At 38.6% G+C, this 15,362-nt stretch overlaps 1 protein-coding gene across 1 annotated transcript in view; it reads left to right on the top strand.

Annotated features, from left to right (window-relative positions):
* GALNT18 (polypeptide N-acetylgalactosaminyltransferase 18) overlaps window positions 1-15,362 on the top strand; it is a 240,562-nt gene that overhangs the window by 117,478 nt on the left and 107,722 nt on the right. The window contains exons 5-6 of the mRNA XM_009892647.1: window positions 1-143; window positions 12,402-12,568. The exon at window positions 1-143 is cut by the window's left edge and continues 1 nt beyond it. Coding sequence (XP_009890949.1) covers window positions 1-143; window positions 12,402-12,568 — 310 coding nt within the window. The remainder of the gene's footprint in view (window positions 144-12,401; window positions 12,569-15,362) is intronic.

Genomic DNA, 15,362 nt, shown 5'->3' with positions numbered 1-15,362 from the left:
TTTCTCTTTGCTCACTGGGGCCAGGATCTCAGTCCTGAAAACAGACGTATCGCACTCAAACAGTTCCAGTATTACGGCTACAACGCTTACCTGAGCGACCGCTTGCCACTGGACCGGCGCCTGCCTGACCTCAGGCCTAACGGGTAAGTGCTGTAGTTCAACCTAGCGTTGCAGGTCTTGAGTTGTAGAGTCTGTTAGCTCTTTTTCACCTGGAAGTCTTGTGTATTGTGTGATCACGTAGAAGGTAGTTTACATATCATGGCCAGAATGAGTAATTTGTATGAAATATGTGAAGGGTGGAAGTTTCAAATGTCTCCTGAAATGCCAGAGTGCCCAAATTAAGTGCTATTAAAATCCCGCTAAGTATCCATTTAAAAAGTTCCCCAAGATCCTTTGGAACCTTAATCTCACCTACAATTTACATCACATAGCTAAAAGAATAACCTTTTTATGTTAAATTTCGGTTTTATCAGAAGATCTGACTAAGACAGGAATTAAATAAGGACTGCTCTTTTTGAAAGCCCAGAACTGTCTGGTAAAGGTTAGTAAGCAGGTGAAACTGTTGAGCTCTAGTGGTGAAATAAGCAATTTAGTCAGGCGGTGTGTACCAGCTGAAGGCCCGTGGAGCCTCCTTTACTGGGCTGTTCTCTGCTGGGAAGTGTGTATGTCAGGCAGGGTAAATACATCCGCTGTTATTCCATAGTGGCTTGGTGAGATGGATGGGTCCAAGGGAGTGAACAACCTTCCTTTTAGTGCGTTTGAGGCCTGTTCTGGTAGGACCATTTGCAGAGACAGTTAATGCTCCACATTTTTCAGCCTTGGTGATACATCTGATCCTTTGAACAAACAGCAGCTCTGGGGATGGGGAAATGGGTGAATGGAAAACTGTTTTTTTTGCAGCTCTCTAAAAAAAATAAATCTTTAAACATCATGGGTACTTACTGAATTGAACCAGTAACCAAGATGTGAAAGGCTTCTTAGTTCCTTGCCAATTCCAAAAGGAATCCAGATGTGATCTTATTCACTTACTTTAACCAAATGTTTTAATAACTAAAGCAGTAAGCAGTACATTTTACCCTGTATTAAGTTGTCTGATATTAATGAAACTATATGAACATAATTCCAAGCAACAGTTTAGCAATTTTAAATATATTTATGCTACATATTATTATATATTAGAGTTTAGAAATATTTATGTTGTGGATTTGGTGAAATGATGACTTTAAGGAAATCAAGGTCCATACAATTATATGTGTATTTTGGTTAAATCAGTTCAGCACTGTCTGTAGGGACAATCTTTTTTTTTTTTTTTTTTAAATTGTAAACTAATTCAGAGAAAAAATAAATCTTCTGTAACTAACAAGACATCAATGACAGAAATGTGTCTGTTCTTATATCTCTTTTGAAATGAGTCTCCTGAATGATTTCAATCTAAATTTTTTATAGCTATGGGGTTTAAAAATTAAAAAGACAGAGAAAATAAATGTTACTGTAGTTGAAAGAAATAAATTAGGGTTGGGATTTAAAAAGAAACTCCAGTTAGAAATGAATCATGATCCTAATTTTGTGAAATTTTTGATCCTTGGTTAACTATCTGCCAGAAACATGTTAGACATTACGCTATGTTTATGGATGCATGCATACAAAATACTGGCTTAGTAGTGGTAGTTCAGAAAGAGACACACACACCCCTCCCCCCTTTGCCCTCTTTATCATGGTTCAGGAGCAAGTAGGTAATCTGACGCTGCAATGTAGTAAATTCTGATACTGAGGGAAATGAAGTGTGTTGTCAGATAGTATCTTCACTGTTTGCTGTATATACAGCACCCATGTGGAGCACAGAGGTACAGGGCATTCTGAAAATCACGTTGCTGAAAAAAGAATTCCCAGTCCTGATACACAAATTTTTATTTGTGTGAGAGTACACAAACGGCTATTGTGGAAAAAAACCCCTACCCTGCAAGAGTATGTTTTCCACTATAATAATCAATTTTTAGGATTTGTAGCACCTATTTTTAAAGCCAATTGCATTAGTCACTTCCAGAGTCTATATAGATGTATTAAAATTATCCATGGGCAGATACTAGGCTAAAGCAGCATAGCATGAAAGCCAAGGACAGCTTGGTCTCAAGACAGCACACAGCAAGTGGCATGGAGACCGAGCTAATCAACTTTGCTGGACCTTAGTCAGTTGTAGTATTCCTGTTATGACTAGAAATGCACGAAAGCACAGATATGACAGAGGTACCACAATAGCTCTGAACGGTGTTAGCCGAGGTCTAGCCAAGCTCATTAACCTGCGTTCAGCAGTAGTTCTGCAAGTGTCAGCGTGATGTTGGAATCCCGGCAGAAGTTTGTGGGCAGGTAGCAAAAGGAATGGAGTTCATACAGGTATGTCTGGGCTCAGTTGTGGTCTATCATCTGTATTCATAACCTATTATATGAAGTATAGTAAGTTGGAAAGACAACAGAAATACACGTATAGCTGAAGTCTAATGTAATTCACATATGGTTGGCTACAGCTGAGACCAGGAGAATTAAGTGATCTGCTAGGAGCATGTGATGTTAGTAGCCCCTTTTATATCATACTGATATGACTCAGCCTTGAGCTTCTTTCTGCCCACAGTGCTCTGAGAATTCACGTCAAAATAACTTAGCAGAGGAGCTCAGCATTTCTTTGCGAGGTTCTGCAGTGAGAAAGGCCACTCCACATATATAATAACCCTGTATTATAGCAGAGGATTTTCTAGGGTTGATATTGTCAACCTTTAATGCTATGAGAAAACCAGAGGACGATGAGAGATTGCTGAGCCACAGCACGTGTGGAGGAGGGCAAATATTTGGCCTTGCAGAATCCTTCAATGTGGGTGGTGTGCAGGGGTGGGAGACCACATTTAGTAGTTAGGGTGGTGCCCTCTGCCCAAGCCCTCGAACTCTGACTTCTCTGGAACAAAGTGGCCGTCAGTCAGATGGAAACATCCAGCGGATTGCAGCTGGGTCAGGCTGTGGCAATTGTCACACCTTGCAATGGGACCTTCTCATGTTTTAGGTACTGCAGAGTGGTTTGTAACCCTCTGTACAGCCACGAGCCTCAAGTCCGGTGATAAAACATCCAGAATTTGATTACTTTTCACTGTGCATATTTGTGCTAGCACAGTGGAGTCCCCAGCACAGTCCAAAGTAATCTGTTATAATACAGATTATAATAAATAACTCCCCTGGATAAGACAGCCTCTTGAAGTAATTGTCACATCCCAAAGTAGCCTCTGTTTTTGCAGTACTTAGTAGATAGTATAAGCAGCGTTGTGGAGCATTGCCTATACTGTCTTTCCCAAGGCCTCCGTTTATTTTCTGCTGCTGAGATTGGGTGCTGTGCTCTTTACCACCTTTATGTGCATCTTTTAGCCCGTAACATATCTGCATCACAGACTAACAAATAGCTACTGGCTCTAATGAGCCTGGAAGTATTGCGGAAGGCAACGTTGCCCTTACTGCGTGCAGGAACAGGATAGTACTTCTGTGTCAGTTATAATTCTGTTGTGCTCATTACTTTAACTAGGGCAGGCAGTACCCACAAAGCTTGTTGTGAGTGAAACGTTCAACAAGCTCACACAGAAAGACATTATTAAAACTTAGGTTGTTTAGGGTTCCCGAAGCTGTGTACCAAATCTCCTTTTGCATGGAAGCACTTAGGATGCTACTTTGTTGGCTTGCAAATTTTTTGTTGCTTGATCCAGTGTGCTAAATCACATGTGGGAAAGAGAGATAACATTCTTCTTTGCTTATGTGATGAGAGAGTGAGAGGTAGTGGAAAAAGAGGTGTGCAGCAGGATCCCAGCAGAGGCACTATTCTGCAGAGTTTTACTCCTGTGTAGCCTGTATGATGTGAAGGGCATGACCAGTAGGCATAAAGCAGCTTTTTCAGTCAGTGTAACTGCAGTCAGCCAAACTTCTTTTGCATTGGTAAAACCAGTATTTGTATGAAGAAGCAAAGGCAGGAAGGGTGGAGTGGGAGAAGCGGCATTTAAAGCTCAGATGTATTTTCTTCTGTGGATATTACTAAATAGTATGGTGTAACATTTGGCTTGTAGCAGGTTTGCCCTTTTCCTAGCTGAGTCAGTGCTGTTTGGCATCTAGGCAAGTGCAGAGATGTCCTGTTTCCTGTGCAGAAAAAGTCTTTGGCCATTTTGTAAGTATTTCTTGTTTCAAGCAGTTCACCAGTCCCAAATTGTATTACTTTGAGGCTTAATTTGGCAAGGGACACTGGTACAAGTCTTGAAGAGCAGCAGTATTAGGTTTGTGATAAAGTGGGCAGAAACAGAACAGGCAGGATATCCACTGAATCCAAATATAACTATAAGGGAGAAAAATTAAGCATTCGCTGGTTGAGGAGAGTGATCTGTTTTAAGACAAAAGCTGTTCATGTGTGTACATCTGTCCAAAATGTCCCTCAGTGTTACGGTGGTATATGCAGTCCTGGATGTAGTGTGCAGTATGCCAGACTTCTATAAACGTGTAGGTTTTCCTGTGTTGGAACTGATGTAAGAAAAACACGTGATCTCAAATTGTGAGGTTGGGGCTGGGCATTTGCATGTTAGCGTTGCTTCTCCCCAAAAGCCAGCCCCTACAGACTTGCATTCCATAGGCAGCTGTTTTGCTGGGCTTATGTTAGTTACGGATATGGTTCCATGTTCATTCCTGACTGAGTTCTTTTGTTTCTACTCATGGAAGATAGCATAAATATTGCATGTTGTATCTGATGTTTCAGAGGAATCCTTTAAAAGAGCACAAAAGCCTGATGTTTTATCTATTGTATTGTTTTGGACAGAAGTCCTAAAATAACCAAATTATTCTGCATTCGTGTTAAATACCTAATGTTTAATTCTGTCATGTTTCCTGCTGTCTTTTACTCGTCTCCCTACCTTTGATTCTTCTTTTTCTTATCTCACTTTTGCCTGCCTTCAAATGGACTCATAGCAGTGGTGTGTACTGCCTGAGTGGCCACCCTCTGTGATTCTGATCTGTGCTTCAGTTTGCCCTGTCTGAACTTACCTCCTCAAATGGCTGCTCTAGAAGTGTTTAATACCACTAGCAGTGTTCTCAAATCAGCTGCAGTCCAAGCTGCTATAATAACCTAAGTTAATAATGATGTACGCTTGTTGGTTTTGATTTTCCTTATTGTCTCCTTTAACTGAAAGAAGATGCAATGCGGTAATCTGCGTGTGCTCTCTGTGTCTCTTATTAATGTCTCATAACATGTGGTTGTTCTTTCATTTGGCATACATTTACACTAAAACATACTTAGAATAATCCATGGCATAGTACTGTGGGAGGCTAACAATTTTTGGCCAAATACCTAGAGAGAATTCTTCTCATGTTCATCCAAAAATGAGTTTTATTGAGATCATTAACTCCCAGCTTACTGTTCTTATTGCTTTATTTGGAGAAAGATCTTGGGTTTAAGTATCAAGAAAAAAATGGACCTACAGCTTTTATTAAAAGGAGTGGGGAATCAATCTGTTACAATTAAATCTATGCTGTGAGATGTGTAGAAGACCAAGAACTAATCACTCTTGTGTTACAACTTTGCAACTTATCTGCATATATATTGAGTTCCCAGCTTGTTATCTAATCTTTCCTTACGCCAAATTTTTGGTTTGTTTTTAGGGATTGGTGCCACGAGGAAAAAAAAAAAAGAGTTAGGCATGTTTGCTTATAGTTATATGGTAACTCTATATTAAAATGCCTCACACGATTGTATGCCTGGCTTTGCTCTCTTGTAATAGAAGATGATGACCGCAAACAAAGATTTCTAGATTTGCAGCAGAATTACTGTCTCACTGGCTGTATTTCTGTAATAATAGATTGTAATCCCCAGAGATCAAGAAAAAAGCCTTTTTTATATGTTGTTTAATGCTAGCCTTGTTAGCATAATTTGGTTAACACTGAAAATACTGATAATAGCGAAAGGAAGAATGAAAAATGATCACAAAATGAAATTATAAACATAAATAGTTGAACTGGAGTTCTTACAAGACTCAGTTCCTTTGCAAGAGGTTTAGTGCTATTTATTTTATGTGTGCCAGAATGGAATTTTTTTCCTCCCGTACATCTTGAATTTCCATTTGCCATTTTGGCTGATGACAAAATGTCACCAGATCTTGAAGAAAGCACAATTCTATTTCTGTTTGTGCTTCTGAGAAATTCTTATTCTATTGGAACTAAAGCTCCCTCCCACATATGTTCTTAAAACAATACCTTAACCCCAAATGTTTTAGTAATATGCTTTATTGCATCCTGGTTTTTTAACAAAATGTGGAATAGATTACATAATTTAGTGATTAAAACAAAAAAAAGTGTTCTGTTGCCATTGTTGGTTGCGATACCCATGTAATTCTTGGTGAAAGGCTCTCAAAAATTGCGGAAGAGAATTCTTTTTCATAACTTGTATACATATTTGTAGAAGGTCTCAGAGATAAGTTATTAATAAAGGAAATCATTCTTGCTCTGTTCTTACTGCATAGTTATGCTAAACTAATTGTAATGTGATTGGCTAAATTGTCTTTTCACAATGCATATATGCGAGAGGAATATAATTTTCTTGTGGACAAATACTTGAAAGAAGATTCATGATGTATGCTGTCCTCCATTTACCAGGGTTATGCTTGAAATAGAACACCAGGAGTTTCTCTAAATTTCTGGTAACCATGACAACTGTTACTTTGGTATTATTAGCCCAATGTAATTTAGTGGAGTAGGTTGCTAGAGGTAATTTTTTAGCTACGTTTGGATGATACTCGTTATTGTAATTCTAAATAATATTTAGAATTTATATTTAAAAATCATTTAGTCATAATACGGAAATATGCTTTATACTTTGTGGATTTGTCTTATTTGGGAGAGCCTCACTTTGCGGAGGGGCGGGTTAGGGGTCTTGTCCGAGGCCCCCAGATGAGTCCGAAGCAGAGCTGTCATTGAAACTTGTACGTTGCCAGTTGCCATGCAACCGTTCAATTCTCAGGGCTTAATGGATCTAAGATTTTGAGCCATACAGTTTCCTCCCTTTTCCCCCCTTCGGCATATGTTTCATACACATATACATGCACCCTTTCTCTGTAGCTATTTCTTGTTCATTCCTAAAATTATGGAATTTTACTCATAAAACTTGGCATAAAGAGGAAGACAGACATACTTGTGGAACTGCACAAGTGTTCTGCTTTCTGTGCATGATCTGAGGTGTATGGATTTAATTCTGATCTGTTCAAATAAAAAAAAAATCAGGTAGGTTTTATTGTCATCATCTGATATGAAAAACAATGTAGGCAGGAAAATGCATTTTTTTTAAAAACTCTACACACATTGAAAAATTAGTGAATTCAAGCTGAAAGTAAAGATGATAAATGAGTCGGAATGGAAAAAAGGAAACATGAACTCAATTTAGGAATGTACCCTCATCAAAAAAGAATCCATTTGAAAAGACTAAAGAAATTAGACACAATGGGAGCCTAATTCTGTTTGCTTATATCAAATGTAGTTATCTTTTAATGTATGGTAGAGCAAAAATGACAATGCCAAATGACTTTCACAGCATTAAACAACTTGCTCTTGTCCTGCATAAGGTGCCAGACAATGGAAAATCTTGTCCAGTGTGATGTCATTTGAAAAGATTTAAGTGACTGCAGGTAGGAAAACCAATACAAACAATTTCCTTTAGATGGATGGAAGACATGAGAAGCAGAAATTTTGTTTGAACGTTTCAGTTTATTCATGCATTTGTGGTAGGGCAGCAGTATTTTGGGGGCTGGTTTTGTCATCTGGAACATTTTTGTAATATGGTTTGTCACTAATTTCTTACAAAAGTGTATTTTACATATATCTCAACCTTAGCTTAATTGACATGGGAGAAAAAGCCCAGTTTCTAAGGAAGCAACTTCTTTGAACTATTTTCAGTGTATTTTCATTGCCATTTAAAATATTTTCCAAAATCCCTGTGTTGCTCTTTATCTGATCGGTGACATATCGTACCGTTTTTTCCTAGAGTTTTGTTTTTATCATCTGTGTACATTGGTATGGCTGAGGATAACAAATACTACTATGCCTAAGCTAGACAGCTAAAAGATAGATTGGCTGTAGTGTTGTTTGCTGGACCGTTTTATATCTCTATGCATAGTGGCTACAAGTGAATCACTAAAATAACAGGCTTTGTAGGTTCTTTAGAGGCTAATACTGAAAATTATTTCAGTATATTTAAGCCTGTTAACAAGTTCATAGTCTGTTTGAAGCCCAATTTTCAAAATTTGGATGAAATTTCAGTTATTACATCAAACAGAAATGTGCTAGCTTTATAAAGGTGTACAGGAGACTAGAATTTTTTTAGTAATTTCTCGTTATGTCCATGCAAATTTGTACATCTAACCTGCGTATAAGAGATGACATCTACAAAGTAATAGTATCCAGATTGCATATGGAGTTTTTGTTGTCAGTGCAGACTGGCGTGCACATGCACACACACCGTGTGCCATGAATAGGTCTGTTCTTCAAGGAGCTGGTTCTGTAACGGTCTTAGTAACTTTTGGAAAACTGTGAGGGTTAGTATTAAAAAATTGTAGTGTGATCATAAGTACAGGGGCCTCACAGAGCTTGAAATATACACCTTGAAAATCCTATTTTCAGATGCCACTTTACCCTCATGGCGCCTAGAAATTCACATTTGCCAAAGATTTGCCTCAGAGTTGACAGTGCTGAGCCCAAGTCCATTTATGCCTGCTTCACCTACTCAGTCATCTAGGCAGTGTTTTTAAGCAGTGCTTTAAGTTCACCTCAGAAGATGACCTTTCTTTAGTGAATGATTTCAGAGGCTAAAGTACTCACTCTAGGGTACAGGAGGCAGGTATGGAGAACTTTCTTTTCTCCGTAACAAGATTTGAAACCTTAGGTGTGTATATAAAGTTGGGACTGTTTAGCCTAGAGAAGAGGAAGATATCGGGGTGGGGATGTCATCGATGTATATAAATATCTGGAGGGTGGTTGCAAAGATGATGGAACCAGGCTCTTTTCGTTGGTGCCCAGTGACAGGACCAGAAGCAATGGGCACAAACTGAAACAATTTTTTACTGTGACAGTGACTGAGCACTAGCACAGATTGCCTGGGAAGGTTGTAGAGTCTCCATCGTTGGAGATACCCAAAAGCTGTCTGGATAAGGTCCTGGGCAGCTGGCTCTAGGTGACCGTGCTTGAGCAGGGGGCTGGAGAGGATGACCTCCAGATGGTCATTCCAACCTCAACCACTCTGTAATACTGTATTGCTTCCCAATAAAGTGCCTTGACACTTGATTTGCAGGCTCTGTGAAGGTGCCTTTATTCCTTCAGCCAAAGCAACGCTTCTTGAAACAATAAATATTAGCTTGCAAAAGAAAGAAAAAAGTGATCACGGGTTACTGTGGCATTATAATGTAGAAGATTGGACATAGCCATAAAGAGTGAAGTCCAGTGTTTAAAATGCAGGAACATCCATTGGAACGGGTACTGCAATGCAGGTCCTTCTTCCAAGGAATTTGTCCTAAACAGGAGGCTAGAGAGACTTGGTATCACTCCAACTTAGTGTACGTATAATTGCTCCACAGGAAATGGAATGCCTCTGAAGAGGGGGACTGAAAATAATCACACCAAGTTGGCAAGTAGTTAGATAGTTCTCTGGGGAGATCAGAGAAGATTGAACTCATGCTCTTTCTGTCATGGTTGAAAGTTTTAACTCCTGAACTACTGGTTAAAAGAGAAAAACAGTGCTGCCTTGCACTAGTTGTCTTTGGGATGAAAAGGCAACTCCCTCTACTTCTTGTAGTGTTTTATTTTGAATAAAAAACACTCAGGTTCTTACCTCTAGGAAGGTACGTATGGCTCTGGTCAATTCAGAGGGCCCACAGTACTTTGTGGAGAAAGCTCCTCTCCTGTCTTGTATCTATGCTTCTGAGCAGCTATGTACTTTACATGTTACATATCACTTTGCTGAAAGATGCAATATTTAGATTTTTATTTAGATTTCCTGTGTGAATCTATTGATGAGTCCTTCTTAGAAAATCTTAATTGCCAGCAAAACTCCCCCAAACCAGTAAGAATCATGACTGTACCTGATTTAAAGGCCAGGTATAGAAGATGTCCAAATGTAAGCGTTGATGAGAATCTGATTTTCAGAGTAGTGAAATTTTGTTACAAGTCATCTTTAATGAATTGGCATTCACTTTAAAGAAAAAAACAAGGGGGAGGGAGGGACAGCAATTGACTATAAATGACACAATGACACTTCCACAAGCTGTTATGTTTGATCTGCTGTCCAGTGGTACTCAAAAAAAAAAAAAAAAAGAAGTGGTGACATGCTTTCAGCTCTCCTGAAAGCTTCAAAGAAAGCTTTTCAGTCTGATGCTTGAAGCTGAAAACTCTCTTACCACTGAAAATAAGGAACTGACACACTAGTAGAAATATAAACTGGTTTTGGAAAGTAAGTGTTGATTTGTTATGCTGCCAAAATATGAAGCTAGGAGTGGGAATCGGTAAATCCAAACACTATGTTAATCGTTTCTTTCTTGTATTGGTGCCAGGGAACAAAAAGCTATGGATCTCTGTGAGCAGGTTTCTTGTTTCTGAAAGATGAAGGAACCAGCTTATTAAAAAATACAGTATACACCTTTTAAGACTAAAACTGCTTTTCAAGTCTGTTACCTGTTTTACATGTCTGTATAATTCTGTCACATGGTAACAGAGAGAAAAGTACCTAATATATTAAATAACGTCTTTCATATATTTCCATCAATTTCAAACTAATGACTGAATTGAGAAAATTGGTTGACCAGCTGAATATTACGTGTATCTCAGTATTTTTAGATGTCATGTGTGCTGCATACTGACTCTTTTCAGAAGCTTTAAAAACATATATACAAATTCATTGTCTTTATTCAGTTTAATTTTTGTGCAATATCCAGCATGTGAAGAGGAATGCTTTTGCAATACTTCTTGGAATTTATTGACTATACAGATTAGAATATAAAAAAAAAACCAAACAAAAAAGATGCTATGATTTCTCTTTGAACTGAAGAACAAATTTCATTAAGGAGTCACGTCCAAGCATGATTTAAAAATTCTGAATCCATCCATGCTTTTTGTATGTTTCTGTATGTATATTTCTTTAACATCAGCTGTTAGTATCTTGTATCTAGTATCTTAGTATCATCATGCTTTCCACAGCTTTAAGGGAGTTCCTGGATATAGTGACTCTAGACATCTTGAGAGGAGATAGCCACTTCAGTGTTGTTACATCAAGTTGTCAGGAGGCAGAGAAGAGAATTAGCATCAATCATTGCCATCTACAGAGCCTATCTAGAAGAGGTGCCTGGGTAAGCCTGTGGCCTAATTTCATGCTAGTAAATAGTTTCAGATCTGAGAAAAAGGTGGAGTTAACTGTTGTTCAGAAACATTGCATTAAAATACTAAAAGTTTTGGAGAAAAAGAATTACTTTTGCTTTATTAACTTGTGGCTTTATTTAAAAAAGCAAATATTTCGCTGGCAGTTTTAAAGATAGAAATTGGTAAAAGGGCTTTCTATTCTTTATAAAATTACAAAATGTGAATCCTTTCTTAAATGAAGGAGAGAAAAAACAGTAAAACATTAAGGAACTTTGAAGTTGTGAGCGGCACTTCTATACTGCTGTTTGCATAAGCAAATTGTAATGTGTCTAAAAATTTTTAAAAATCACAGGAAAATCCATCAGGTTACAAAAGTATTCCTCATTCTGATTAAACCTCGACTGAGCTTTCAGATAAGTTTTCCATCCTTTTACTTGTTTTTCTGACTACGCTGTCTCTTAGCTTTTGTAGCAGGATGTTCTTTGCAGCTGGATCTTTTACTGTGTTGTTGCCGAGTTGAGAAAGAAGCCCTTGATTTGGAATGAGATAGGTGGTAGATTCTGTAGCAAAAATCATTAATGTAGCTATTAAGAAAATGCTTTCTAAAGTAAGGGGTTAACTCTGTGTATTCCTGTCTGCACTGTCCAGAAAGACATTGTGAACAACTGCTGTTGGAAGCTGCATTTAAACAAGAGTTTACATTTGGTTTGCAAACTAATTTTCAGTGATTTGGGCCTTGGGTGGAAAAGCGAGCTCACTCTAGGCCTTGGTTGCGCAGGCAGATTCAGGATATTGTTTTCAGGGATTCCTGTTTTTTAGATAGTAACTCATCTGGTTCTTGCCTATATGTGCTCTGAACAGGTATGGGGACCTTCTGATCCATGCCTACAAAAGCTCTCTTGTCATTCTTGTCTGGCTGGGGATAGATTTCTCTGAAACAGTTCGTGTGACTTGCAACTGTTTACATCTTTTTTTTTTTTTTTTTTTTTTACTTTTTTCTTCAGGTGCAGAAACCTTACATTTCCTGACCGGCTTCCTGAGGTCAGCATTGTATTCATATTTGTTAATGAAGCTCTCTCAGTGATTCTGCGCTCCATTCATTCAGCCATTGACCGGACTCCTGCTCACCTGCTCAAAGAGATTATTTTAGTTGATGATAACAGTAATAATGGTAAGAGGTTTGGCTTCTTCCCCCCACCTCCCCACCCCCCCACTCCCTCCCGCCCCCTAAAGATTGGATGATACAGGAGTATCCTTGAATTCTGGCTCCTGTTTGTCCTGGTGGTGTTTCAAATGTTGTTAGTGTATTTTCTCTGTTCTTCATCCCACAGTCTTGCTGGGCTGTCTTCAAATACACCAAAATGCGGTTTGTTAAAAAGATAATGTGCAAAGATAGTATGCTGTTTCTATATGTTTAAGGTGTCTGGTAAGCAGAATTTTGAGTGTAACAATAGATTAGAGACCTAAGAAGTTTCACTCATAGAACTTTAGAGTGCTTTCAAGATTGTATGCTTTCTGTGCTCTTCCTGTTTCAGTTGTATGGTTGCGGTTGCATGTACGTACTCACTTTCTCTTTTGTATAAAACGTCTTTCTGTATTTCTTAGACATCTCCTTTAGATTTCCAGTTCTCTCTTCTTCTCTCCTCATTGGCAGCGTTTACCTTGCTGCTTTTCTACTGCACGTACTCAGATTTTCCTCTCCATGATCTGACGGACTGGACTGCCCATGTCTAATGGCTCAGTGCTTGCCCTAGGTGTATGTCACTGAAGCCATGCTGGGCATTATTTACAAGTCTTATTTTCTGGCAACTTTAGCGATGAAATTTTAATAAGCAAAAGATGCTGAACTTAAAAGAAAAATTTTGCTCTGCTGGTTGTTTAATTCTGAACTCCTAAAATACAGGGCAAATCTGAATTTATCCTCTTAGAGGAAAATGTTGAACAAAGGGCTTCTCTTATTCTTGCCATCATTAGAGCTGTTATGTGATCCCTGTAGTTAGATCCTGTGACTCACTGCTGATTATAAATGTATCTCAGATTTGTATAGAAAAGAAACTTCATGGTAAACAAGTAAATAAGTTCCCCACTCCAGACTATGCACTTCATGACCTCATCCTCTACTGGCTATTAATGAAGTAAAAAGTAAAATCCTGACTCTTTAAAGTACACACAAACCCCAACAACATGATGTAGGCTTATGACAAATCTAATTCCAGTACCAGTGAATAAAACTATGTTTAGAGTTGCCAAAGGCTGGCCAAACTTTTCTTGAAACACCTACTCATGGAACAGTGTGGGCAAATTCCATGCAGGATTTAGGAGTTGTTATTCTTAGTTTATGGCACAATTTATGATGTAGCAATGTGATTGTAAATGAAAAATCACATGAAACAGTAAACTATGAGCAAAGTAAAAAGAAACACCACAAACAACAAACAAAACAAAAGCAAAATCAACATGCATCTGCAGATGTACACACACATATATATGTGATTCAGAAAGATCTTGTGAACTGAGGAAGACTTTTTATTTGCTTCAGCATGTAGTTCACTCATTTAACATGGTTTTACTGATGCACTCCTGCCGTCCTTAATTTTTGCCCGCTCCCTCATGCAATCCATGGCAGTTTGCTAGGAAAAAAAAAAATTGAAATACAAATTTGATTGGTGTGCTTGGGCTTGGACTTGTGTTTGTAGAAATTCATTCCTGCATCTTTCAGACAGGTACAGTTAACGTGATGCCAGGAGCTCAGTAAATCTGAATGGCTGTTGGTGCTGCAGGGCCCGAGGCCTCTGGACACTGAGGAATTGACCAGAAGGCAGCTATAGAAGAAAAATAAACTGCCTGAAAAAAGAGGTTTCTAGATTTTGAGTCTGATTTTCTATAATTCACAGGCAGTTATTCCAGTGGGTGCATTGCAGAGCAATGTCAGAAACATCAATGTTTCTGAGAGCCTGTCATCACTGTGACGAGCTCACTAACCAATACACTTTGCACTGTGCTCTATGGGCTTATCAAAATTACTCTTTTTCATTATTTCTTACCTGAAATAGATAAGCAATCACAAGAACCACGTAATCTTTCAGGAAGACCTGTTCAGCCACATTTTGTGTTAGTATCAGTATTGGTACTGTACACCATCATGTTTTTATAGTTGGCTGTGCCTTTCATTCAGGCTTGCCTTTCTTACCCTCCAGTGCCTTAAATCCTTAGGTTCCTCGCTCCAAACCGGAGGACAGAAATTGAGAGGGGGGTAACCTTTGGTTTGACTGTCCTTGCTTGGTGTTTCATGGCATTCTATACAAAATCACACTGTACAGAGTGATACTTAGTCTCCTAGAAAAATTCAGCTCTCTCCAGGATTTTCTGCTACTCCCCTAGCCCTTTCTCTGGCATCTCATCCCGGCGGTAGTAAATTAGATTCCTACAGTTCTCTTTATCCCATAATGTATGCTGAAGACCTGGTAATAGGCATCCATTTGGAGAGGATGGATGTGTGGTAGGAAAGGGGGCGATTGTAAAGATGATTTATGGGCTTTTCTGTTATTAGTTTAAATCCTGAAATATTTATTTTACAATTTACTTTTGCTTTTACAATATTCTATATTCAATTTTTTTCCTCCCTTCTAGCATTGCCGAAACTAATCCTTTATGTTTAGCGTCACTCTGTGTTTTTGTTAGTAACTCTTTAGCTTGCTAGTGTTGCTGCTTGTAAGATAAGTGGGTTACTCTGGGTTTCCCTGTAATGTTACCTGAGGGGGCAAAAGCTTGCTTTGTGCTTGCATCTGGCTCCAGACTCTGCTTCTCACAGAGACCTGTCAGAATCCTAATTAGAAGTGGTATGTTTACTCTCAGGCTTTTGCCGGGGATGGCAACTTCTTAACTCGATGTAAGATATTTTTTCTGTAATGCCACAGCCATGGATTTCACAGGCAGGAAACATCGCACTATGGGAAGTGGCTAGA

The sequence above is a fragment of the Charadrius vociferus genome, unplaced genomic scaffold (assembly GCF_000708025.1).
Source record: "Charadrius vociferus isolate BGI_N301 unplaced genomic scaffold, ASM70802v2 scaffold19, whole genome shotgun sequence".
NCBI classification, from domain to species: Eukaryota; Metazoa; Chordata; class Aves; order Charadriiformes; family Charadriidae; genus Charadrius; species Charadrius vociferus.
This window is presented reverse-complemented; position numbering and strand designations above follow the sequence as displayed.